The sequence below is a fragment of the Camponotus floridanus genome, unplaced genomic scaffold, assembly GCF_003227725.1.
Source record: "Camponotus floridanus strain SB8 unplaced genomic scaffold, Cflo_v7.5 scaffold19, whole genome shotgun sequence".
Lineage (NCBI taxonomy): Eukaryota > Metazoa > Arthropoda > Insecta > Hymenoptera > Formicidae > Camponotus > Camponotus floridanus.
Genome location: NW_020229314.1, coordinates 2386541 through 2412692, shown reverse-complemented (window position 1 = coordinate 2412692; position 26152 = coordinate 2386541). Strand labels below are relative to the sequence as shown.

At 31.7% G+C, this 26152-nt stretch overlaps 2 protein-coding genes across 5 annotated transcripts in view; both read right to left on the bottom strand.

The window, feature by feature from the left end:
* Positions 1-7725: 7725 nt before the first annotated feature.
* LOC105248064 (dynactin subunit 5) lies at positions 7726-9474 on the bottom strand. The gene is made up of 4 exons (XM_011252635.3): positions 9326-9474; positions 8927-9114; positions 8616-8727; positions 7726-8543 (listed from the first exon to the last, which is right to left on the bottom strand). The coding sequence occupies exons 1-4, from the start codon at positions 9371-9373 to the stop codon at positions 8346-8348; spliced, it is 546 nt and encodes a 181-aa protein (XP_011250937.1). The 5' UTR covers positions 9374-9474; the 3' UTR covers positions 7726-8345.
* Positions 9475-11031: 1557 nt separating this feature from the next.
* Positions 11032-26152, bottom strand: part of LOC105248084 — a 66466-nt gene continuing 51345 nt past the window's right edge. Inside the window, exons 1-9 of one of the 4 annotated variants that reach the window (XM_011252685.3) lie at positions 23564-24233; positions 21347-21481; positions 20230-20394; positions 18268-18402; positions 17622-17891; positions 17149-17523; positions 16501-16920; positions 15955-16255; positions 11032-15885 (exon numbers count right to left, since the gene is read on the bottom strand). In XM_011252685.3, coding sequence (XP_011250987.1) covers positions 12194-15885; positions 15955-16255; positions 16501-16920; positions 17149-17523; positions 17622-17891; positions 18268-18402; positions 20230-20394; positions 21347-21481; positions 23564-23767 — 5697 coding nt within the window. In that variant the 5' untranslated portion in view covers positions 23768-24233 and the 3' untranslated portion in view covers positions 11032-12193. Of the gene's footprint in view, positions 15886-15954; positions 16256-16500; positions 16921-17148; positions 17524-17621; positions 17892-18267; positions 18403-20229; positions 20395-21346; positions 21482-23563; positions 24234-26152 lie in introns of those variants that run through there. The other 3 variants (XM_011252668.3, XM_011252676.3, XM_011252693.3) reach the window with 3 other exon arrangements.

The following is a 26152-nucleotide window of genomic DNA, read 5'->3' as shown; positions in this document are numbered from 1 at the left end:
TTGACCCACAGACCCCATCACTGCGGCCTCGTTCGTAGGTCGACAAACTGGCACGATTCCTGAATAGCATGTTATACCAATTCCTTTCCACTTCCGCCAATTCCGGTTCTTAACATTGTCAATTCAAATGACATACAAGCCATAAAAAGATTTAATACTACATGGCATGTTCACTCGAGAATCGAGAATCGAGTAATATGATATATTTGTAATGAAAACATTGACTAAATGCTTTATTTCTAATCTTAATCTTATGTTAAAATTGATAATCACTTACTAAATATCTGATAAATACAAAATTTTTTCCGCCATGCCAATAAAATTACGATTTGATTAAAATTACTTCTAACACTATGCATATAAAAAAAGTTATTTATTGAAAAAATTTATTAAGAAAAATCCAAAAATCATTGTTTCTTTAAAAAATTTTAGTAATAATTTACAAATATCAATTAAATATTTATTAATTTCTTTATCAAAGATATTGATTTACATAAAAATATTCTTTGTACCGAATATTTTAATTAATAATAATCTTAATTATATATATATATATATATATATATATTTATTTATTTATTTATATAATCTCGTAAATTAAATATTAAAGATGAAATATTAAAAATCACATACGAATAAATTATCTTTTAATTTTGGGTAACTTATACTCCACAATTCTATTGCCGATTTTAAAGTCTTCAATAAGAGAGAAAAAGAAAGAATTATAAGAAAAAATTCGCGTTAATATATTTCCATTAATGTTACGATTATTTCAATGACTCATGCAATAAATCCAGCGACGCGATATCGCTTGTGTGTTTTATCATGTTGAATCGTCGCCAATTACATTTACGACGGTCTCGGTGCGTTTTATATGGAAATGCTTCTCTGTTTATCATTTACTGAAACTAAAAAGTTTCCGCGGCGAAAGCGTGCAATTATACCGAATCCACGTTTCAAAAGGCGGAAAAGTGTAGCGTCTAATGAGATTCCTGTTTCTTCTTTAGACAATTTATATGACACATACTTTGTAATCTAATCATTTTATTAATTATCATTCGGTAAATATGTAACGAAATATTTTTCCACTAAGCGAGACAGAATTCTTTTTTTACGATTGTCTTTTCCAAATAGAAAATAATTGTTTTTACAGTCAGAGAATACATAATCATATCTTAAAAAATATAAAATTAATTAACTGATTATTTAATAAACGATAAATATGTACAATTGACTAATTATTAATCGTACCAAAATTTCGATATAGAATTAATGCATGTATTTAATACATTCTATAATAATAATTTGAAATTCTGGAGAGAGAAGAAAGAATGAATGTTTTAATAAAATCGATAAGCGAATAAATATCCGGTAAATACAGAATTTTTTCGATGCCGATAAAATTACGATCCGATTAAAATTATCCTTTCGTAATGTGTATATAAAAAGTGACTATTTATTTTAAAAATTTATTAAAAAAAAACAATTTCTAAATATATCAAACGGTCCTGCCAAATCGCTTTCGCATAAGTTACGAAACGTGACGGATAATTTGTATAAGTACGAAATTCCATACAATAGAAACATATCCTAGATGTTCGAGACGACTCTCGTAATCGAAGTCGTACATCTTATATTGCGCAATGGATTATCTCGTTCGCGAGTAGTATTATAAATATTCTTTCGTACGTTTTACATTCGCAAGCCGTTTTAATATCCGACAATAAAACTGATTGTCGGATCATGAGACACTCATAAGACGAGTAATTCGGTGCACGTGCGATTTGCATACGATGTCGTGACTATACGCATGTCGTGAACTATGTTACTGATACCGATCTCGTGAGTAAGCGCTGATAAGGAAGCAATAGGAGGCTCGTCTCACGTGCCAATCACTAGCTAATCACGCGAACTGTCAATGCGAACAGCCATAAGGTTGGTTGATTCGTTAAAAAATACTTACAAACTTCTTACGATTACAATAAAAATATAAAGCTAATAATCAATTTTTTTTTATTTTTGGAGACAATTTTATATAATTTAATAATCTAATAATTTTTTTAATTTTAAATATTTCATTTAGAACACAATTATATGTACATGTACACATATAATATCACACATATTTATTACATGTAATCCTTGAGTGTTTGAGAAATTATGTCAAGTCCACATCGATCGCAAAAAAAAATCATAAGAAGTTAAAATTGTTATCTACATATTTATGTATTCTTATTTATTATTAGTATTTATTTTTATATATTTTAGATTTAAATATATATTGACAAATTTTAATAAAAATGGAGAAGTAATTCAGAGAGATGACGCAATCTTCTTTTTTCAAGTGCTCAAGTATTGCAAATCGAATTGTCACGCAATTGTTATCTTTTGTGAAATATTGTGAAATATTGTTGCATGAGCGATTCTGCCGCACCTTTCTCATCTGGCTGCGCGACTATTACAATGCTTCATTTAATTGATGGCATGTTGCACAATCCCCAAGCAAACATAATTCGCACGTGACATATTTGCAAAGTTGCTCGATTGACAATTTATTATAATAAAAATCTAATATTCAAGATTGTTCGGTTGATTTATTTTCGTAATCGTTAAATTCTCGTTATACATAAATATAACTTCATTCTAGAGAATACTTGATCAATATTTAATTTTCGAAAAAACTTAATTAACGATGTCTTTCTGTAGTAATTAAATACAAAACGCGTGTGTATAAATATAAAGCAATATGCGCCAACGTGTAATCCTTTATATAATTAAGAGCTTGATGAGAACTCGATATCTAGAAAAATTAAATCAAGACATGCTGAATACACATGGAACAGAAGTTTTCAAGACTGATTATATGAACTGTTCGCTGTATCTTTATCATTTTATGACTGTGTTATGGCACATGTACAGACGAGAGAAAATAAACCGTTTTATTATCGTTTTGCATATCACCACAAGGATAAAGATGAGCACTAGTTAAATATATTTAACACAAAGAAATATTTAAATATTAAAAAAGGTTAATTTTAAACAGAAAGCATCATGTGTTGTAAATATAATTTAAAATACATCTATTTCAAATAGCGCTTAAACAATCAGTAAAAAAAGTACAGGAAAAGCAACTTGCATTACTTGAACTGCTTCAGAAAAATTCTTGACATATTTTTAACATTAAATAAAAGCATCTCATTTTGAATTTATTATAAAAAGCACAATAATTAATATTGCGAACATATATAATATATAAGAACATATATAATAAATGAGAATATTGTTTTAATCAAAAGCTTTTTTTATATCTAACTTTATTATATTTAACTATTATAATAACTACTATAATAAACTATTATAATATAATATTTAATATAAATTTAACACGTAAATTTAACACGTTGATCTCATTCAATGTTAAGCACGACGACCAGACGCGAATCTTTATATTGCGATAAGAAAGAATATAACAAGATAATCTAATCTCTTACAATAACAATTTTTTATATATAATTCATTTTATACTATCATTATCGTCTTGAGTAGTGCATGCTAAGAGACGTAAAAGGAAAAAAAAGTTATAATTGAATCAAGTCTTACGAAGCAATTTATTATCAAAAGATTTGAAAATGAAAGATAATCTGGTTGACACGATATTACGTTATTCAAAGATCATCGTATAATCTCTGAACATTTCATGGGTCAAAATAATGATAGATATTATTGATTGCTTCTCATTTCTGCACAAATTCATGATGTTACGAAATTACTCTTATATCAAAAAATTATGCGATAAAATAAGAAGTATAGACGAATATAATCGATACTAAATCAACAATCCCAAAGATTTTTGTAGTCGGACTGCAGAGGTAAGAGCAATCGCGATGATCATAATTATCATTCATATTTTCGTCTTATCACGTGATCAATTGCATCATTTCAGAGACGTTATCGTAAGATTTATCGTCAACGTGACATCCGTTTTATCCTGAGTATTTCTATAACTATGCATTTATTACGACAAGACTTAATTACCGATACGAAAAAATGATAAATCAAAACTTTTGACAATGATAGATGAAAACTAATCGCGATTGCGGAAAACGAAATAAATTGGTAAAGAAATTAAAAAAAAGATTCTCTCTGATATTAGAAATCCTAACAAAAAGATGAAAGAGTCAATCAAAGCCAGAATGTAGACGTAATTCTCTAATATTTATGTCAATAAATACTAACTTGTCTCCATTTTCAAAACTTTTATAACTAACATTATATGTAAATTTCGAGTTGTCTCTCTCTCTCCTCATTTTTTGTTTCTGTCTCTTTAAGATACATAATATAACATAAATTGAAAATAAACACCAATATATATATGTCAAAGAAAAAGACATCTTTGAATAATTACAATTTTAATAAATAATCCATCAACAGAAAACTAAACAGTGATAAGTATCTTTTGAAAGATTATCTTACTTATTCGAAAAATTATTCTTTCCCCCCATATGAGAAAGAAAAAGTTTAAAAAATTTAGCGTACATAACGTACAGAGAAAGGAGAAGAGAAAGAGATTTTTGAAAATTACCATACAAAGACGAATTTATAAATCTACATACTTATTCATTCCCTGTTTCTTTTTTTCTTTTTGTGAAAATAAATAGCATATTCGATTATTCTATGTCAAAATAATTAATTCTCATTTATGAAAATAAATACAAAATTCTTAATTTGTTACATTATGCAACTAATAAAAATAAAAAAGAAATAATTGATTAAGGATGTATTGGAGATATATTACAATCAATCAGATCGCCGTGAATTTTTAATTTAACATTCTTAATAACATTCTAAATCATCATGAATTATTTCAAATTTTTTTACTTGCTCTTTTAAAAGTTATTAATTTTTTAATTTTGCGATTTTAACATAGGATCTTATGTAAACGTTCAAGAGACAGGTAATAAATTATTCACAAATAAATTATTCACTATAAAAAAACAATGATAAAAATTTCATTTTGTAATATTATATTCTTCATACATATAAAAATGTTCCCACAAAGTTTTAAAATTTACTTGCTCGTTTTGAAATTATTATTAAAAAATAACTGTGATTATCAGTTTGATGCAACATTGATGATAAAACGTGGCAACATTTTCTTGGAAATTAAAACCTATTTATATTAAAGAATACTTTGAAGTATGATTTCGTGACTTTTAAAAAATTTTTGATCAATTAGAATTCGTATTCTGCCCAACTTTAATTTTTTGGTACTTTGGATTAACTTTTAAGACAGACGGTCCAATACATTGTTAATTTAGCAACATTAATATTTTCAGTTATATTCAGCATATATACAAAATTTTTGAAAACTTAATTATAATGTAATTATAATTTTGAAAACTTAATTATATTGAAAACTTAATTATAATGTAATAATAATTTCACAGCTCTTACTATAAAAAATAAAGCGTTTAAATAATAAAATAATACTTAATTCTAAAAATATTTAAGGGATCCTAATTTTAATTCCGTTATCTTCTTCACAAATAAGATAATTAAATTACTAAAAATATTATTGAATAATCGATTGATAATTATTCATAATTTTTAGAAAGAATTCGAAAATTTATGACAATTTAGAATATTAAAACATGTACGTGTTAAATTTAAATTGCGATTGCGTTTTTACGAATATTTATTACGAATATTACATTTTTGATATTTTACAACAGATTTACAATAAACATTTTTTATGGATTAAATAAAAATTTTGAAAAAAAAAAAAAAAAACATTTTTGATCATTTTATTTTTTTTAAATCAATAGCTTCTATGATTTACCTCGTATATCACTTAACGATAATATCAAATTAGCTTTCACGATGATAATATCAAATTAGCTTTCACTTAATATTGGAAGTCTTCGAATGTTTAATTGTTTCTAATACTAATGTTATTTTTGCTCAGAAGTTCGATGGTAATTTTCTTTAACTAATATCCGAATACTGAACCCACAGTAAGATATATAATATGAGAAAATTATGGGAATTAGATGGTCGAAAATGATACGAATAAAAATTTTTGATGTTGAATTACAGCTACAGAAGAAATCTTCAAGACAGTTTTCAAATCTACTCTCATGATACTTTAAATGCTATGTATTTATTTCTGATATACAAGACATTAATAAAATACTTTAAATAAAATGTCTTTGATATAAAGTAAAAATAAATACCTAAAAGTAAATACAAATATATTTTTCTAATATTTATTGCAATGAGAGACAGATAACTGATTCAACATGATCAATCATCTAATTGACGTCAAAGATAAATCCATAGATCTTATCATAAAAATAGATGACTTCATTTAATGGCTTCATTTAATGAATAAATGCAATGTGAGTCGATTTCGATATTATTACAAAAATATCAAAATATTTTAATGTCTCGTTTTTCTTAGAAATCCAACGATAATTGGCGAATATTCTCATGCACTCTTAAATTGTAAATGCAAGGAATGCAAAACTCAAAACAACGTAATAAAGTCGTAATTCAAATTCAAGGTTAATTAACGAGGTTACTCATTAAGCGATTATGATATACTACATCAAAAACAATTTTCTAATGATTGCAAATCATTTTCAATCAAACAATGATGAACGATAAAATAGTATAAATAAAGCTCACGTAATTAAATAAATCGCATGACATTATTTGTCATGGTACTTTAAATGCTATGTGTTTATCTGATATACAAGGTACTATCAATAAATATCAATAAAATATTTTAAATAAAATGTCTTTGACATAAAGACATTTATTTCATACAAATGACAAAAACTGACAAAAACTATTACGTCATCTGTAATTAATTGCTTGAGAATATGATCTTTTCATCTGATATATGTTATTCAACTCAAACATCGTAACACATAATTATTTTCTTTGCTTGTCAATACATCGTATAAATACACGTTAAAAATGTTTAATAAAAAAATAAGCATTCATCATATAGTTTTTTTTAACCTACTAGATTAAATATTTTTTTATACTACTTCTAAAAAATTATTACTTAAAAAGTATTAATATGTATTAATATTAATAAAGTATAAATATTAAAATTTTAAAGTATTAATATTAATAAAGTATTAATATTAAAATTTTTTAAATTTGAAAATATTAATTAATAAAAAATAATTTTCGACAATATAATCATAAAAATTGATTTCTAAATATTATTCAAGAATAATAAAAATATTGTAAGATTTATATCTACATAAAATAGGTTAAATCTTATCTTCAAACAATTTAATAAAAAATTTACTATTTCGAAAATAAAATGAATTAAATCTTATTATTTTGTTTAATATAAAATTTATAAAATTTGTTTTTTATAGGATTTGCATATGAAATGCTCGAATCTCGTTTCGAATCATTTAATGCTCATCATTTTAATATGCTACTCACTTTAATATTACGTAATTCGATATACAGAAAAAATGTTTTTAAAATTTAAAATTATGCTTTGAAATGAGAAGAATATAGACTTAAATATCGTGAGAAATATCGTTTATATACAAGAAAGTCAACGTACTTGAGTCAGACTAGTAGCTTCATCAATGTTATGGAATGTTATTTACCTTTGATCATAATAGACTATGAAATGCTTCTCATTGTAATCATATTTGCGCCTGAGTTATAAAGTGGTATAAAAAGTAAAATATAGTAGAAATTTCATTATTTGTCTTCGAATATGTTATTGTTACACTTTTTTTATAGACAAAATGTATATGCGACATAAGAAATATCGGATGTAAAAATCATTTACTCTGATTAAATGCCAGCAGAAATGTATATTTATAAAAAAAACCACAGAACCATTTGTTATATAAGACATTTGTTACTTATTATATACTAAATTAATTTTATAAGAAGATTTTAAAAGTGATTTTATAAGAAATTTTATTTCTTCTCACTTTTTAAATGCTTCCATATCTTTGCACCAACAGCAGATCATGAACCGATCCTTTAAATGAGCACTAATGCAGTGTATAAAAAGTTGTTTCTTTAGAAACTATATATATAATTTAAAGGGAAGATTATTTTAACATTTTCTATGTAACATGATATCGTGAAATAAATTACTTATAAATACTTATATATCCTGCATTTCCATCTCGATATAACTTTAGACGATATAATCATATGCTTTTCAAATTATTATAAGTAAATGTGCAAAATATATATTTGTAATAAATAGATCTTTTCCTTAATGATCCTATGTGCATCATAGGTTGAAAAGAACAAATTTTTTTACTACCATACGTGTATCGCTGAACAAGCGATTAAACTCGCGCCGGTAAGAAGTGCTCGTAATAATTCTTCGTGAAGTCTACCATGAGATCCAGCGTGCACTCGGGCAGCTCTTCGACACATGTTGCCGGACTGCCAGCGAAACGAGTGAAGGATGGCACAATAGTCTCAGGTGGCACGACTGCACCATCTTCGATGTAGCAACAGTCCTTTAAGACCGATCGCCTGCCCTACAGCGAGACAAGTATGGTAGATTGAAAGAACTGCACTTGTACTCACATGCACTGTATTATGGTACATACGATTATGGCATTCTTCCCTATGTAAACGTAAGAACCGACTAGTGCTGCATTTACAATGGCTCGCTCTCCCACAAACACATGGTTTCCCATTGTTAAAGGAAAAAAGGCAACCCTAATCAAAGGGTTTATCACTTTATAACAAAACAATATTTTGATAGTACCTAAAATTTTATGCGATTGCAGAAATATGCTTGCTTGCGATGTGCAAACTACTATTATACATCTGAATATACATGTTTGCTGGCATTGCGATGTGCTTCAATAAGTAAGTGGAAGCTGTTAATGCAAATATAATCAGAAATTTCACTCACCCTCTGCTGAATTTTTTGAAAGGTGGTCGGATGACTGCATTCTTGCTAATTATGCAATAGCGACCAGTCCTGACATTGGCCAGATCACCCCTAATGATAGCATCAGATTGTACTATCACTTTTCCGTGTAATACAATGTTTTGCGAGCCGCATAGTACTGTCAATCTGCTCACCTTATTTCCTGAAGCCTGAAATGCCGCACGAATAAGGTTATGTATTGTCGACGTTTGTAAATTCGATATTATCACGAAAATAAAATTGATTAAGTTAAATTGCTTTTATCAGCATTTTTTTTAAATAACTATAATATTTCTGTTTTTCAAGACTTACTAGGTATTCTCGAAATAAATGTATCTTAATTAATATATCTACTTAAATCTGCATAGCTAATCTTATTACCGTTTCAACATATTCGGCTTTGTTATAATAAATATCTTGCGGTTCCATCTCGATATGATCTTGGACGATATAATCATATGTTGTTCAAATTATTATAAATAAACAACGCTTCAACAGTGAATAACAACTCTGTCAACGACACAGTCCGCCATTCACTAACGATGCGCCATCTGCTGAGAAAATATTATACCCTCTGTTAACTAAACGTGGACATGAACTACAATGCCAAAGTCCACGAAGTTCTCAGAGGGTAACATATATGTGCACAATTTCTGATTCTGTTCCGTGCTATGTAAAAAATGCTTGTAGTACACGAAATGCCTATGTACACGAAATGTCATCAGTGCTGTATAGCAAAACGCATATGTATATAAATATAAATAAATTTTTAATTTTAATTTTTTGAATAAATTTTGTGGTCCTCTCTCTCTCTCTACACATACACAAATAAACACACACACACACACACATATATAATATATATATGTATATATAGTATGACGCTACAACTTAATTTATTCTAAAATATCTGCATTATGTTTAGAATATATATATATATATATATATATATATATATATATATATATTTAATTATATATATATTCAATATAATTATATATAATTATATATATATATATATATATATATATTTAATTTAAGACATTACATGAAATACACGCGCTGGAATTACATATATATATATATATATATATATATATATATATATTCTATGTGTACATAAATACAGATATATTATCTCTTTCCGAAAGATATGTTAACATTGAAAAATTTAAATATAATATATATTTAATTAATTGATTCATATAATATATATTTTTAATATATTTAATAAACTGTTATTTCATATACTTTAAATATATATAACGTATAGAAGAACTTTTCGATGAAAATGGCAATGTTCATTATATTGATAAACGAAACAAAAAATATTAATAAGAAAAGATTGGATTGCTTTGAGAAACAATACAAGAATTTTATATTAAAAAGGGTAGACAACGATAGGAAATCTCTATTCAGGTACATATATTAGACGTTATTAATATCTTTCACTTCTGGAGCCATTTTCGGATCGAATGCATTGTGTCTTGATAATGGATTATATCCCATTGTTATGTCTCAGAATTTAACATTTTTATTTATGAAAGTGCCTAATCCGAAACATTAAACTTAATTTAATAATATTTGTATTTCTTTTCGAATAACAATTAATAAGCATAAGAATATGCATACGAATATGTCAAATTATATTGTGGCGATATATTAATTTGTTCTTAACATTTTAACATAAGTTCTATAAATTGATAACAAGAACTAATTCTTGTGTGAATCTAATTTTTATTAAAATCTATTTTAGTTGAATGAAAAATTCGAAATGTCTACAATAAAACTTACGATTACAATAAAATATAAATTGTTTTCGGAGCATATCATAACACTTAATAATAAATATTATTTTTCTGATTATATTATTTTTCTTTAAAGAAGCAATCTATAATTCAAAAGTAACAGAAAAATAGTTACAAGATATGTATTTATAAGATTAGAAATTTATAAGATTATAAGATTAGAAAATGTGTGTGTGTAAATTTTGCTTAACAATTTTGACTAATGGTCAAAGTAAATTTCAACGAAGTAATATTGTAGAGATAATTATTTATTAATGTGTTGTACAATAAAAGTAAAGTATTTTTAAAACAAAATACTCATATATAAAAAGTATAAAATCAGACATTTGTACATTTAACTAACACTTGGAAAGTGATACAATGTAACATGATATATGTTAATACATAAGAAGATGTAACTTTGAATTATTAACGTAAAATAAACTCCACGCATTCTGAGAGATCAAGTTTCACCTGCTACTTATTTAGTTCTTCTCTTGTAATCTGTAATATATTTTCTATCTTAACGAGATAAGTTTCATATGTAGCATGGCTAGTATCACAATTTCACAATTATCCACATCTTTTCAATAAAATACAATTTGCACAAAGAACATACAAGTATACAAAAATACGGAGTTCGCTCAACTATAACTTATAAAATGAATTATTGTATAACTTATAAAGTGGAGTTATTGGTTTCGCTGATTTTAAGAAGCATGATATGAAATTTACCTATATACAACTGGAAATAATGCAAACATGAACGCCTCAATAATATAAATGATTAAATTCGTTATTGTATATAATATAAACATATAATGGACGTATTTAAAAATTATGTTAAAGCCTGCGCATAGTAATAATCTTCAACAAGCATTATAATATGCCTAAAATAATGTAGTATTAAGTACAATCTGTTTCTATGTCTAATGTAAATTATAAAAATAAAATTATCGAAAATATTGTACATAATAGCTGCACGTGTAAATAATAGCTGCACGATGAGGGTCTCTGATTGAAAGAATCAATTTTAATATTTATACAATGTCAATAATATCTATGTCTACTTCATCGAAAGTTATTATTCGTAAATTAATAAAAATTATTACTATTTATGGTATGGAATAATATTTAATTTTACGTGTAAGTTACTTAAAGAATCGGTGAATTGTATGCAAAAGATTTTAAACACGCGAGGCATGAATATTACACTCTTAATTTTCATTATAATCTTAATTTTTATTATATTTGTTGCGATTGTAACTAAATTATTTAAATTGTGATACAATTCTGTGTGTATGTGTGTGTGTGTGCTATAAAAAATGTAAACGTTTTGGACTTTTGTGAACATTAATAACTATTTTTATTAACGCAGTAATTAATTAAATTTCTACAAGAAGATGACGCTATTCCTTCATCAAAGAAGACGCTTTTTTAATTCTAATTAATGAGAAACGGTTCAAGTGGTTTTGTTAGCCGGTCGGAAACGAGACATGTAAAAGTCGCAGTCCGTGCAATAAAGCGTTGGCTCAAGCACATTTCTCTTCCGACAGAGATTACAGGGTGTCACGCATGCTCTTACAGTGGTCGTCGATGCTTGTAAAGAAGACTGCGTTACTATCGGCTGCGTCATCATGGGTACGACTTTCGCGGTAGACATTGCAAAATGCATCTGCTTGGAAAGTGGAGGATGTTGATAGGCCGGATATTTTACATTCGGCTGTATCTGACCGTTCTGCAGGGTCTTGGGGTACGTCTGATTAGGCATCACGGAATTTTGTTGATCTATTTTCTGAGGAGCTAATTGCCGCTGATAATTATCATGTCTCTGCTGATAATTCTGTGCGTTTTGTTGTTGCAATTGATGCTGATAAAACGCAGGTGAACTAGACGATGACTGATACTGGGGTAATGGTTGACCCGCTCTATTCTGCAGAAGAACGGCTTGATACGGATGACCCTGATAGGAACTTTGAGAGTATTGACTTTGATATGGACTCGGCGATTGATTAGGCGGATACGAAAACTGTTGCTGCGAATGCTGAACGGTTATCGGGCTGGCGTTGTGAGACGATATCCTTTGATTCAGAGTGTTCTGTTGCGATTGAACGCTCGCCTGCTTGTTTATCTGATTATGCTGCTGCTCCAGTTGATAATACGTTCCATAACCATTTTTCTGGGATAATACCTTCGTCTGCTGCATACTATTTTGTATGTACTGTCCGTGCATCTGCGTGGGATAAGGACTGGCTGGTTTTTGGGTTTGAGATAAAGGAATCATTTGAGTTCTCAGATGGGGTGCTTGAGTCTGCGGATACATCGACTGTAAATATTGCGTGTATGCGTTCTGGGTGTATCTGATATTCTGTTGCGGTGAATAGGACGTAGAAGTTTTCGAAGTGTTGACAGGAATACCAGCATATGTCTCTCTACCATCGACGACGTCTTTGCTTTCATTCCCACAAGACTTCTTATCCGTTAATAATCCAACGGAATCGCTTGAATTCTGCCGTCCAAATGTGGGTTTAATAGTATCTAGAATTGGATTAATGCTTCTCAGCTGATCCTGGAAAGGTGTCGCTGGTATGCTATCAGCTTCACTCTTTAAAGGAAGAGTCTGTTGTTGAAATTTCGCGACAGTATTTTCACGATTCGTCTCCGCTTCTTGAAGGCTTCTGATTTCTCGCAGCACCTGAGCAGTTTCAGGTTTGTTCATGGCAGAGCGTAAAACTCTCTCCAAAATAGGATTAGGTATATACGAGTCCTTTTCGTCGTCCTCCGCTGTTGCAACCAGCACTACCTGATCGCAGAATGATACGCTTTTCTTCTTCCCTATCCGTCGTTTCACCTTTCTCGGGGCAATGTCCTCTTCGCTTGGCAATATCGTTGTGTTCTGTATAGTGTTCTGCATCGCCACTTCGCTGATATCGTCTTCCGGACTATCAGTGGGCAAACCGTTCTCGTGTGGCAGGGTCAAGGACATGGATAATATCGCGGCATTTAATTCGCTCTGTTGAACGTTGGTATTGTTCGGTGGCATCGCAGCAAAAGCGTTCTGGTTGGAATTCGAATCAAAATTAGATTTCAAAACAGCTTGAGAACTTGGAGTTTCCGTCTTCGTAAAGACTACAGAATTCTCGGAGGATAATTTGTTAACCGATTTCGTTCCTTCCATCGATGATGTCTCTTGAGGCATATTCGATACTAGTATTGGAGAAACACAATTCACATTCTTCGATTGAGGTTTCACGTCTGCTTCTGACTTCGCTGTCGGTTGCAGCTTAATCTGTTCAAACCTAGCAGCCATATCTTTCACCGAAGAAACGACTCTCGGGCAATCCGTAACATCACGACCCTGATCGTATCCCTGTCCGAGATTGTTCATCATTAAATCGCTGGTTCTCCTAGCGATAGTCGGTCCTTGAATCGTCGGCATCGACGGAGTCCTCACTTTTGGAATGTCTTGATTTAAAGATCCTTGCCTCTTCATTTTCCTCTCCGCCTGTTTAGCTTGCAATTCTCTCAACCATGTTTCGCTCGATGATTTTTCTTCGTCCTCGTGCTCTTCTGGTCGTTTCTCTTCATTTGAACAGTCAGTCAATATTTGCTCTCTCTTACTTTGTAACTGCGTTAACAAGTTGCTAATTTGTTGTGCTTCATATTGTTGCGCACGTTGTTGAGCAGAAATTTGATGTTGTTGAGTTTCTTGAAGAGGAATTGGCTCCTCGATCGGTGGAGGTGGCGGCGGAAAATCCTCGCTAGCTTGTCTCGAATGCGACACCGAATGGATCGATGGATATGGCGGTGGTGGAAAATCTTCACTCGGTTGCCGCGAATGCGATATATTACTGTTCTCGGGATAGGGCGGCAAAGAGTCCGGTTGAAATTGTTGCTTAACTGAACTCTGCTCATTGTGTACGTCCGCACGAGTAACGACGAAAGTCGGTTCATAAAGTATGCCGTTAGCATATTGCACAACGTCATCCTGAATTCTAGGTTTATTATTATAGCTTGGTTGACACGTCCCGGAATTATTATTGCTCTGCTCATTATAGGACGGTATGAACGGAAGAGAATGAGATTCCGAGGAGTAATCAGCATAATCTGATTTTCTGTTTGCCACATTTGATGAGTTGCTCGTATTTATGTGATTCCAATAAGCATTGTTCTGATCCTGCGACGAATTAGGCGCGCATCGACCATCCGGCAAAGGATATACAACTTTGTCGGATTGTTGCTCGTTGTGCATTTCGCCCGAACATTTAGATTTGCTAAGTTGAGAAGTGGTCCTGAGCGGAGGAGGTGGAGGCACTTTTGCAACATGTAACACTTTACCGGCGTTGCCATGGAAGCTCTTTCTCATCAGACGACTTCTCTCGAGATTCGGATTGCTCGTATTTCCAGATCCACCGTTTCCAGCAAATTCCAGATGTCCCTCTGATAAATAACCGCTTAATGACTGGTTTACATCGTTGCCTTTTAAACCAACACTGGAATCATCCAATGACTGTTTTGGTAAAGTATTAGAAGATCCTTCTGGGTTCACATTCACCTGGCCATCCTGTCCTTCTCGTAAATCTGGCATACTTCTATTTTTTCTCTTGATCAAACCGCCCATGAGCAATTTTCTGCGTATCTTATGCTGTTTCTTACCTTGTTTTTGCTCTACTGCAGTTGTATTGTTAAGCTGCGTACTCCTGATAGTTGTATTAGTTTCAATGACTTCCTTCGGTTTTTCAATTTTTATTCCTTTCGGAGACGGTGATAATCGAGACGGTGCAATCGAAAAATCTTTCGAGACATTCTTGTTTCTCTCTTCGCTTCTCGCGCGTTTCTTATCCTTCTTATCGTCGTCGCAGCGTTTCGTACGACTAAACAAACCAGTCCTTTGTGTTGGGCGATCATAAAGCATGTATTCCTCGTCTTCGATAACATTGACTGCCGTTGCTTTACTTCGTAGAGTCTTCTTCTTCGGTAAAGTAGCATATATCTCGATACTCTTCGTGGTAGGTTTATCCACCGTCGCTGGTGTGTTCACTAGGAGCTCTCGACTATTTTGCCGAGAGTGATTACCTTTGTCTCGCGAACTCTGTCTCGAATGTTGACTTGATTTACTATTTTCTCGAGAGTGTCTTCCTTCAGGCATCCCTTCTAGAAAAAATACAATGTTAAATATTTCTATTCTGCATGTTTCGACAAAACAATTTATCGATATCTTACCTTCTTTGTCACCATTAACAGCCACTTGTTCTTGTAACATTCTCCTGTGCAAACTTCTCGTTCTCATGACGCAAGTATTATGTTTCATTCTTGCTATCGTAATCGTGTGAGGATTATTATACGGTGCGTCCATCGCGGCTCTGGCTTTACTGCTGGCCGCATTACACAATGCTACGGCAGTGTTAAGATCGCCAGCATCTTCGGCGGCACGGGATTTATCCAGCAACGCGTCCGTCTCCTTGCACAACCGTTCGCAATCATCGCCGGAAGAAGGTTGATAACCTTCTGGTATTTGAGCAAGCTATAAACAACAATATTTAACTTAACAAATGCACGTAAATACATATCTTGTAACAATTAAAAATTATTAATATTCTTGTATACGCATATTCTTCCGCTCTCTTTTTCTTTTTCGCAAAGTAATATTATTATTTTCAAATAAATAATAATATTATTATTTTCAAACAATATTATTATTTTCAAATAAATAATAAATTATTATTTTCAAATAAATAATAATATTGTTTTATTGAAACACAAATTTACCTGTAAATTATGTTTTAGACCTTGCTGAAGTGGAAGACTGTCCGTAGAGGACAAAGAATACGAGTCGTAGCCAGCATCGTAATGGCCGCTGCTGCTGCTCGAGAGTTCTCCAGATTTAATAGGACTTTTGGGTACGTTTGAGTTCCTTTGCATTTTATTAACAATATATAAATATGTATTGTCCATCGTGGTTGACGAACTCGATGATGCGCTGTTTCGATCACCGGACCAATTGCCGGAATCCCGTCTTCGAGGCACATTCATATGGTCAGGGATGCTGATACCGTCTTGCGGAGTCGATCCCACGCTTAAACTACGTGTCAATTGCATCTGTTGTTTCTTCTGTTGTTGCATTACAGTTTCCACGGCGCGACGACTAATATATTTCGATTCTATTTCGCCATCAACCGTATCCACGTTCTAAACAATATTAGTTTGAAGTCAGTAAAGAATATAAAGTCTACAAGTCTGTTTTTAAAAAAAAAATATAAATTTATAAAATTTAATAATTAGAGACTTGGCTCAAATAATCAAAAAATCAAAAAGAAAATGGCATAAGAGCTAACGTGCGTAAATTTATAAAAAATTATTAAAAAATAATTATACGTATTATAAATTAGAATAAATATTTATATTATTACAACAAACCTGGTTGCCAAATATATTATTCTGGATGTCTGTGAGATTCTGATAGTCACTGTAAATGCTTCGTTGAGTGTAGAGATGGGGCGGACTGTCGGGATTGGGTGTGATGGCACGTCTGGCAGTGCTGTTGATGGATGGCTTTTCAGGACTAGGTGTAATCGAACGGCGAACGCTATTCTTTGGGGACGTCTTTAAACCATTACTATTCGGAAAAGGGATAACAGTCTTTGGAGCATTCTCTGTATTAACTGGAGTACCGGCGGGCGTCGCATATAAGAGTAGTAAAGGTTGATAACGACCTCTCCTACATTTTTCCACGACTTGCTCCCATCGAGGTCCAATTTCTTTGACAGTGGCGTCATCGAAATAGATCCAAACCTGAGAAAATTTGTTCACTCGTATTATAAATTAAATTTTCATAATTAAATCACAGATTACAATGCAAGCTTAATAGCTTAAAATTGAGTTATGCTTACCTTTAATTTTGTATGAAAGAAAAAGGTAGAATAATGTTTCCCATAATAGGTAACCACTCCTACGAGATTATGCACGGTAGAGGCACCCCATCGAGAGTCTACCACACTATGGAAGACGTCGCTAAGTCGAAGGGACGTGCCCACGGTCGCGAAGACATCCATGATATGCTCCAACGACGGTCGTTCACTATCCCAGACGACACCGACAGAGACTATTTCCGGTCGATTCATTAGAGTCCGACATATTTGAATTTTTGCACCGCAAGAACTCTGAAGAAAAGAAATGAAAGGAAACGTATTGTTAATACAAACGTCTCTATCGTCTATTCTTTCTGTCTACAATTTCAGTAATAATTTTTAAAATTCTGTGCACATTTTGTTCGATTTTTTATTCTCGAGAGAAGGTTTTAGAGTCATCGAATATGAATTTATAGAAAAAGTACATTTATAAGGATGATATGAAACAGTCGTTCTTATTTAAAATCCAACGCTATAAGTGGAAAATTGATAACAAAATTGATAACAAAATATACTCCAAATAGAAAGTCTATTAGTCACAACTGAAAGTAGTTAATTAGTAGAAAGTGTTAGTCATAATTCGATCAAGTATTTTGTATAATATGTATATTTGTTTAATCTTGCTTACCGGACAGTCTCGAATATCACCCATTCCGCCTGCTTTTCGAAGAAGTTGTCCAAAAAGATCTGGACTATTTCTAGAATTCAGTGATGTTTGATGAGCCTGAGATGTTAACGCTGATGCAGACACATAATGAACCATCTGCAAATAAAAAGAGAAAGAGAATAATATATATTTGTTTTTTTTTATTTAATAATTGCAAACTTAAGAAAAAAGATTTATGAATATAATAGATCATGTGTATAAAGAGAAAAAATTATAAATATATTGTAAAATAATGGACAAAAGATTTAAAGTTCAAATTTTCTTTCTTCACAAATAGAGATAAAAATCCATGGTCGATATTATAATTAAATTTTTCAAGAGCTAATAAATTTGATGATGGATTTATGTCATATTCATAATTAAAATAAAAATCAAGCAAAACTTTTCTGATATTCTAAATATAACAATTGATGATAAAAACAAAAATCTATCGAATATCATTTGACAGCATATTTGAGATCTGTTCATGTAATCATTTAATTGATTGTAAATAAAATTTAGTATGCAAAATAATAATATCTTTTTTTATTATCTACTTGTGTAAATAGAAATAAAAGAAATATTAAAAACTGATAAATTTATAGTATTAATAACTTGGTCAATATGCTAATATTTAAATAATTACGAAATAGTAGCTCTCGATTTCTGTTGCCATTCTGCTATCATTTTATATGCACTTGCTTTGCTACAAATTTATTGCGGATGCAATTGATACCAATCTGTATGCAATATTCGAATCAAATTTATTATCAAACTATCGATGTATAATTAATATTTTGCTCAATAAATAACAGCGATTAGTTTCATGCCTTTTACGGTTCACTAGTCAATTATGCCCAATGCCATATTAAGAGAAATCAACTTCACCCACGAGATACTGAGAGCACTATATATGGGTATTATGTTGGTCCGCTTCCGCTGTGCAACATACGTTATAATAAAATGACAACAAGAAAATACGAATATTTCAATAGTAATAAAGTAACGAATAAAATCAAATGTTATATATATATATACATATATATATATATATATATATATATATATATATATACGTTTAGAAACAAACAAAAATATTATAGAGACATATATTTAATAGAGAATATTTTCTCTCTTTATTTTTTTAATATTAATAATCCTCAATTATTATGTAACAAAATTACAAAATAAAATAGAATTTTAGCGAACAAAAACAATAATTTTCGAAAAAAAAAAGAATAATAATATAATTCTATAAATGTTTTTAAATGTAAATCTATATGAGTTTTTGTATCAGATTTTTGTATTAAGTCACTTTATATATATTAATAATAATATAGAAAATAATAATATAGCAACTAATAACATAGAAAAAAGATTCAGAACAAATTGACATAGATAGTTATGAAAGAAAAGAAAAACCAAAAATCCTATGCATGTATATTTCAGGTAAATCTTGTGCAAATACACAGTATCGATGCTACGTGGAAAAGTGACGTGAGTAAAAAGCGAAAAGATCATTCGAAGGTGCGATCAAAGTGTGAAATTTGACGTGTCATCTCGAAGAAACGAGGATGACATTTGCGATTTATTCTTATATGCGATTTATTTCTTATATATCTTTCTCAAAACTATTGCATCCCATAAGAAAATGCATGGAAGAGAGAAGAATCTATGCTTGTATAAATATAAAAGTTTTATATATATAAGATAAACTTTCACAGAAAATAAAAAATTGTTCATGTAATAAAATTTAAATTGTAAATTATGTAAGTTGTTTATGTAATAAAAATTATTTATATTATGTAACATATATGTAAAACGCACCATGCACCCATTACTCAAATACGATTTTTCTTGACTGTTCTTTCACATGTAATACTGTAGCACGGATGTCGAAGAGAACATAATATTAACCACCTGTGTAATGGTAATTACACGAACCTGTGTAAAAGGTAGCGGCTCCGACGTCGCGCCGCAAGCTCCACAGACGCTTTGCTCGACGAGCGTCATGGCAAACTTTTGATGTGGCACACAATGTCTCGCACTGCACATATCTTCAGCCTCGCCGCTTGCAATATGGAGATGTATACGTAAGAGAATGTTTTCCTAAAATTGAAAACAGCGCGTTAACAAGCGTGCATTCCTTCGTATTTTCTGTCGCTGCTCGAATAGTCGCACTTGTATGGTCAAGTTAAACAGGTATATTTATTTCCACCTTTGATGTGCGTATAAGTATAATTATAGAAGATAAATGACGCTATTAAAATAAAAAAATTAATGTTAAAAAGAAACTATTAATGTAACTTAATTAATAATAAAAATAAACTAGCTAAAGCCGTTGCTTAATTCGATAAGAAACTTACGTTTGAGAATATTCAGAGCAACAGTATGCTACGATTATATTACCGTCCTTGCATCTATTGTTTCTGCGCGTTTTCATTGTGTAAGTATTAAGCTGCAGTGATATTATTCAAGCCGACTAATGTTGACATACATACGGACATACTAGCGTCCAACGTGACCGTTGTGTAAACGAGAAAGTAGTATACCAGCGGTATACTGGTAAGATTCAGTTATACTGGTAAGATCATTATTGCTAGTCCAATCTCGTCCATAACGAGGCACCATTAGCAACATTCGAAATATTCAATAACGAAAATAATGGCTTTCTCCCTCTTGTAGAATAAGAAGAAATCGATCTCACAGAGAGCGATTTGATTTAATTTGGCTGCGTTTGGTGGCTCGACTTTTGTTTCTGGACCATTAAAACTTCTGCATTATTAGGAAGAAAGTTCGATTTCTCTCTTCTTATTCTGATAGAATATATTTATATAAATTTTACCTGATCGAAGATGTATTATCGACTTATACCCCGAGTCTTTCGCCATGTGTTTAAAAATTGCTTCATCTATCGAGAACGTGATTTATCGAAAATAATGAGTAAGAAGCGCGTTTTAACTTTTTGCACGTTCAAGTCTAATCGTTTGGCAATTGACGGATTTCATTATGCGTATCGATATCTTGCTTCAATAAGGAATCTGGAAATATTGCTACTTACGAAACATTCCGCCGCGTCGTCCATGAAACCCAGCTGAAATCTCTGCTGATCAAGAAAACTCTCGGCAAGCGCGCGGCGCAACGTGTCGGGCGGCAAAGCGCTCTCTTGCGAAAACTGCAGCTGCGAAAACAAGTCCTGAAACAAGACAATGTGACGAGGATTTAATGCGGGAATTAGCAAGGAAGATTTCTCGTTAACGTTAAAAAAATCATCGCGAAACATAAATATATACTTTAATAGATGACATAAATAAATGAACATTTTATTATACAAACATATTTGTGAATGTGGTTTTATATTTTTATATGCATATATAATAAGCTTATTATTAATATTTAATGAACACTTTTTAACTGAAATAAAAATTCAAAATACTGTGAGTATGTTTTATGTGTCAATTTATATCTTTGTCATTTTAATATGAGTCGCTACAAGTATCTATAGGTATGAATATAGCGAAATAATTAATAGGCGAAATAAATTTCATCACATTACAGAAAATGAAGGGATTATTTTTTGGCTAATAAACAGCATCGGGCACGCTGCGATTGTTAATTATGTCTAATAATTGATATCTATAAAATAATCTTAAATCGACCTTATTATAATAGAATATTTTTTTGCTTCGGATAATGAGATTATATGCTTTTAGTAACACTATTGTTACTCACTTTAAGCGAATAAATTTGTGTTTGAATTTCGACGACGCAAATGTAACCGTAGATACGATTTGTATAAATATTTTATAAATAAATAAAAAAGAACGAGAGAGAGAGAGAGAGAGGGAGATTAATTTAAATTCTCTTACATGGAATTACGTGAGTCCTTACGTCATCGACGATAAAACCGTTGGTTCTCTGATAAAATCACATGTAACGCTAAACCTACCGCATTGCTCTGCTTCTTTCGTTTTCCTAATCAACATATCCAGAGATAATCGGACTGCATAGGTAATCCCGCGCAAGCGATTTTGCAACGAGAGGGAGATGTGTAAAGGCCTGAAGATGCGACATCAACCATACAACGTTACCTCGAGTTTTGCGTCGTCGTATGCCATTACGATGCCTGGCAGAGGTCAAATAGAAATGCTACGCAGACCGGTCGTAATTTGCGATCTATCGGCAGCAGCCGGGCTTTAGCAGGTTTCGTAACTAGTCCCCGCGCGATTGATGAGCAGCGGTTACATGTATAGAAAGTCGGTGCAACACTTCGAGATTTTTGCTTACCTCAGTATTTCAAAAATATCATACGCGAAAAGAATGAAGCAGAGCAGGGCACGATATGAGTTGTTTTTATTTAAATTTTTAAATTTGTTTTTACAACATTTTTCTCAAAAAATCTGATGGACGATGAATAGGAACGGATAGAGAATAACGCATCAAAAAGACTCAACGTCTATAAAAATCTGGTTTGAATGGCTCAGTCGGAGTTCATATCAGTCATGTTGTATTACGTTCGAGGCGGCGACCTAGCACTATGTCAATTCGCGTCTACAGCGAAATTCTTCAATGAAAGTTACTGCATATCGTATACGGGTAACGATGACGGTAGTGACAGATGTGTTACGTGCCTCGGTCGACGTAAAAGTGATGATAGTAACGGCATGTCTCGTATATATATCGGGAAGGAAAGAATATCGCACCTGTTCCCGAGACAACTTTGACGTCTGACGAGGAAGAAACCGACCGGTTTTAGTGGATGCATCAGAAATTGCATTGAAATGAAAGCGATCGACTTCATCGGTCATTAATTCTAAATCGTATACTTTTCGAAATTCTTTATTACGGTATTTTAAAATAAAACATCACAAAAATTGAATTCTAAAAAATAGTCGTTAAGAAAAATAGCGAATAACTTTCAATGTCATTAATATTTTATGTGCTTGTTAGATAAAAGAGAGAGAGTAAACTATAATTACACACGTGCGTTGAAATCTTCGCATGATCAAGCATTCTCAAGCTACGGTACATAATAATTTGAGAGAAACTATACATGCGGATTATCTTCAGAAGTCTTGTTTTAACTCGGCCTAATGATTATATTCATTATCAGTGATATACTGTAACTAAATTAATTAGTGTTACTTGTCATTAAGAATACTTGTCATTAAGAATACTTGTCATTAAGAATATCTACGATCCTCAAAGAATTCTAATGCGCGACTGTAAATTGATTACTATGAATATTAATAAATTAAAGGAGTCAACAAAGTCGTACTTTTTTCAGATCATTCAGCTCGATATTGCATACCGAGTCTTCTCTCTCCATACCGCTGTCCTCGGCTTCCTCTTCTTTCTTAACTTTAGCTTCAACTTTCGTCCCATTGTTTTTTATTTCCCGAGATACGGACAACGTCGTCGTCGTCGCCGACACGGACGTCGTTGCCGACGTATTTTGACGAACTTTTATCCACTTCAACATTTTTTCATCCTGCACTCACAGTTACATAGACGTTAATTTCGTCGCCTTCTATTGATTCGCTCTACGTCTTCTGTGAAGACGACGCGCTTATCTTCGAATAAACTTGTATTCCAAAGATTTTATGCATCCATTCGAACGTCAATACACTTCAAAATCGAAACGAAAACATCGTGCAAAGTGAAATGTCCTCCAGGACAGGTTAAAGACAAACTTCCACTCATTGTCAACAAAAAACTCTTCGTGATTCTTAGCACGATAGCGTTGTTTGCAGCGTCTACACATTACATGTCAGTCTGATAATATCTCTTGGTTACACTTGCTGTAACCTTACACTGTACTTTCCCTTGTATTTAATCTCTTCCCTTTTCGATCTTCCTTCTTTTTAGGCAATAATATACATTGCTATCTCTTCTGTTTGCCATCTCGAATGGTTTAGTATTCCTTACAAGCTGCGTACAGTACGTATATGATAAAATTAAAAGGACAATGACCGCTTTTGCGTTCAATTGTCCCCCGTCTATTTTTTATTGAAATATTATTTTTTTTTTATTTTAGATTCCTGGATGATGTTGTAATAAATATTACAAACGTTATTTTTACTTTGTGCGTAATAACGTTGCAATCGCAATCGCAGCGGATCAAATAAACAAGAGAGCGTTTAAGAAGAAACGAAGAAGAGAGACGCGAAGGTTGATGAGCAAGCAGTTATATCTTAGGCGAGAGTCAGGCAGATGCCTCTTTATAAAGAATTATATGCAGCAATTGCATGCCGGATATTCTAGTTGGTAGAAACCGTTGCCAGATGAATCGATTAAACACTTGTTTAGCCGGTAAAGCCATCCTTTCAATTCGCAAACTTAGCGTTATTGTGATAAGCTCGCAGCTTCTTTTATTATCATAATTCCAAGAATCTTCAGTGAGTCTGTAAATAATATTTTTAAGGAGTTTGTCCACGTTTGCCGGAGCGCACTCTGAGAGGATTTTTCATTGGAAGAATTTAAAGCAATGATACAGCAAAGAGCTTGCTCGAAAAAGTTTCTCTTCAAGTCTGGATTTTTATAAAGATTATATTAAGATTTCTCTACACGATCTGATTCTTCGGATCTTAGACAGAACAGTTTATCGTTTAATATTTATAAAACAAATATTTTTAAAACAAATTATTGTTTTATAATAAAATTTACTTCTTCAAATAAAGTTACTCTTCTGGAAATTAATGACTGGATTGAAGATTGGCATAAAATCACCTCGTTCCATCTCGATATACCACGTGCTTCTCTCGTTCCACTACGTTAACTTCTCAATCGAACAAGAAACAACTTTCTTATCACAACCATCGCTGCTCCATATCTTTGTGCTTCAATATTCGATGAAGATTCTATTCTGTCCACTATTGTTATTTAACTAGGCAACACTTATGCACAAATAAAGATGATACATCATCACGGAACAAGATTAAGCCGCAAGTTCTTTCCTTGCTAACAGCTTCCGCTCCAAATCCGGGTCACGAAGAAGCGCGCGGATGGAAACATTTTCCTGCCCATAGCTTCGTAACTTGAACAACACGATCGCGTAGTGAAACGTGGAGAAAGACCACGGAACTACCTGCCTGCACGCGGTGCCGTGCACCCGTACTTGAAGCCAGCGACTCACAGTGTACTGGCAAATGTCTCCCACTCTCTTTCCTGGTTCTCCTCGTCTTTCTCTTCTCTCTAAGAAACCATACGGTGTCCCCTTTCTCTCTTCATCCCACCTTCAGATAGATCCAAGGAGCCAATGACGTCACCCGCTTAGCTATCCTACGTTCACCTACCTACCTGAACGCCAGCTGCCCAATCAGGACTGTAATTTCTCGAAATTCGTAGGGATGACTCGTTTTTTTCAGAAAAATAGATGATAAATCGCCAATTCGTCGTTTCCGTAAAAATTTGCATCCTCTTTTTGGAAATGAAATCATTTCTACGTAATAGTTTATTATAATGTACTTTAGTTTTAAATTCATTTTTTTATGCAATTTATCGTAATGTCATTTCTCGATTAATATATAAAGCATAATAGAAATTCAAATTAATCAAATTCGTCTCTTCCACTGGGAATCTCAAAATATTGATGCTTCCTTATGTAATTATTTATTCACCCAAGTCGAATTGTCAAATTTAACATCCTTCGTAGACGGCATTTCGTCTTCCATTCCTGATATTCATCTAGTAGAGTTATGAAAGGATCTGAGGAACGACTATATTTGGAACGACTATATTTGGTTGTATAAATATACATACAAAATATTAATAAGTTAGAAAAAAATATGATGTAATACATTGCCATATAAGATACAAGTACGACCTCGCTATTGTGTATATTCTTATTAACATAACAAATATATGT

What these genes read in the sequence shown, in the direction of transcription:
- LOC105248064 (XM_011252635.3), bottom strand. Translation starts at nt 9,373, where the DNA reads ATGGAACCGCAAGATATTTATTATAACAAAGCCGAATATGTTGAAACG. An exon ending in TTCAAAAAATTCAGCAGAGG is followed by an intron (nt 8,728 to 8,926) that starts GTGAGTGAAATT and finishes CCCTTTGATTAG; the next exon opens with GGTTGCCTTTTTTCCTTTAA. An exon ending in TAGGGAAGAATGCCATAATC is followed by an intron (nt 8,544 to 8,615) that starts GTATGTACCATA and finishes GTCTCGCTGTAG; the next exon opens with GGCAGGCGATCGGTCTTAAA.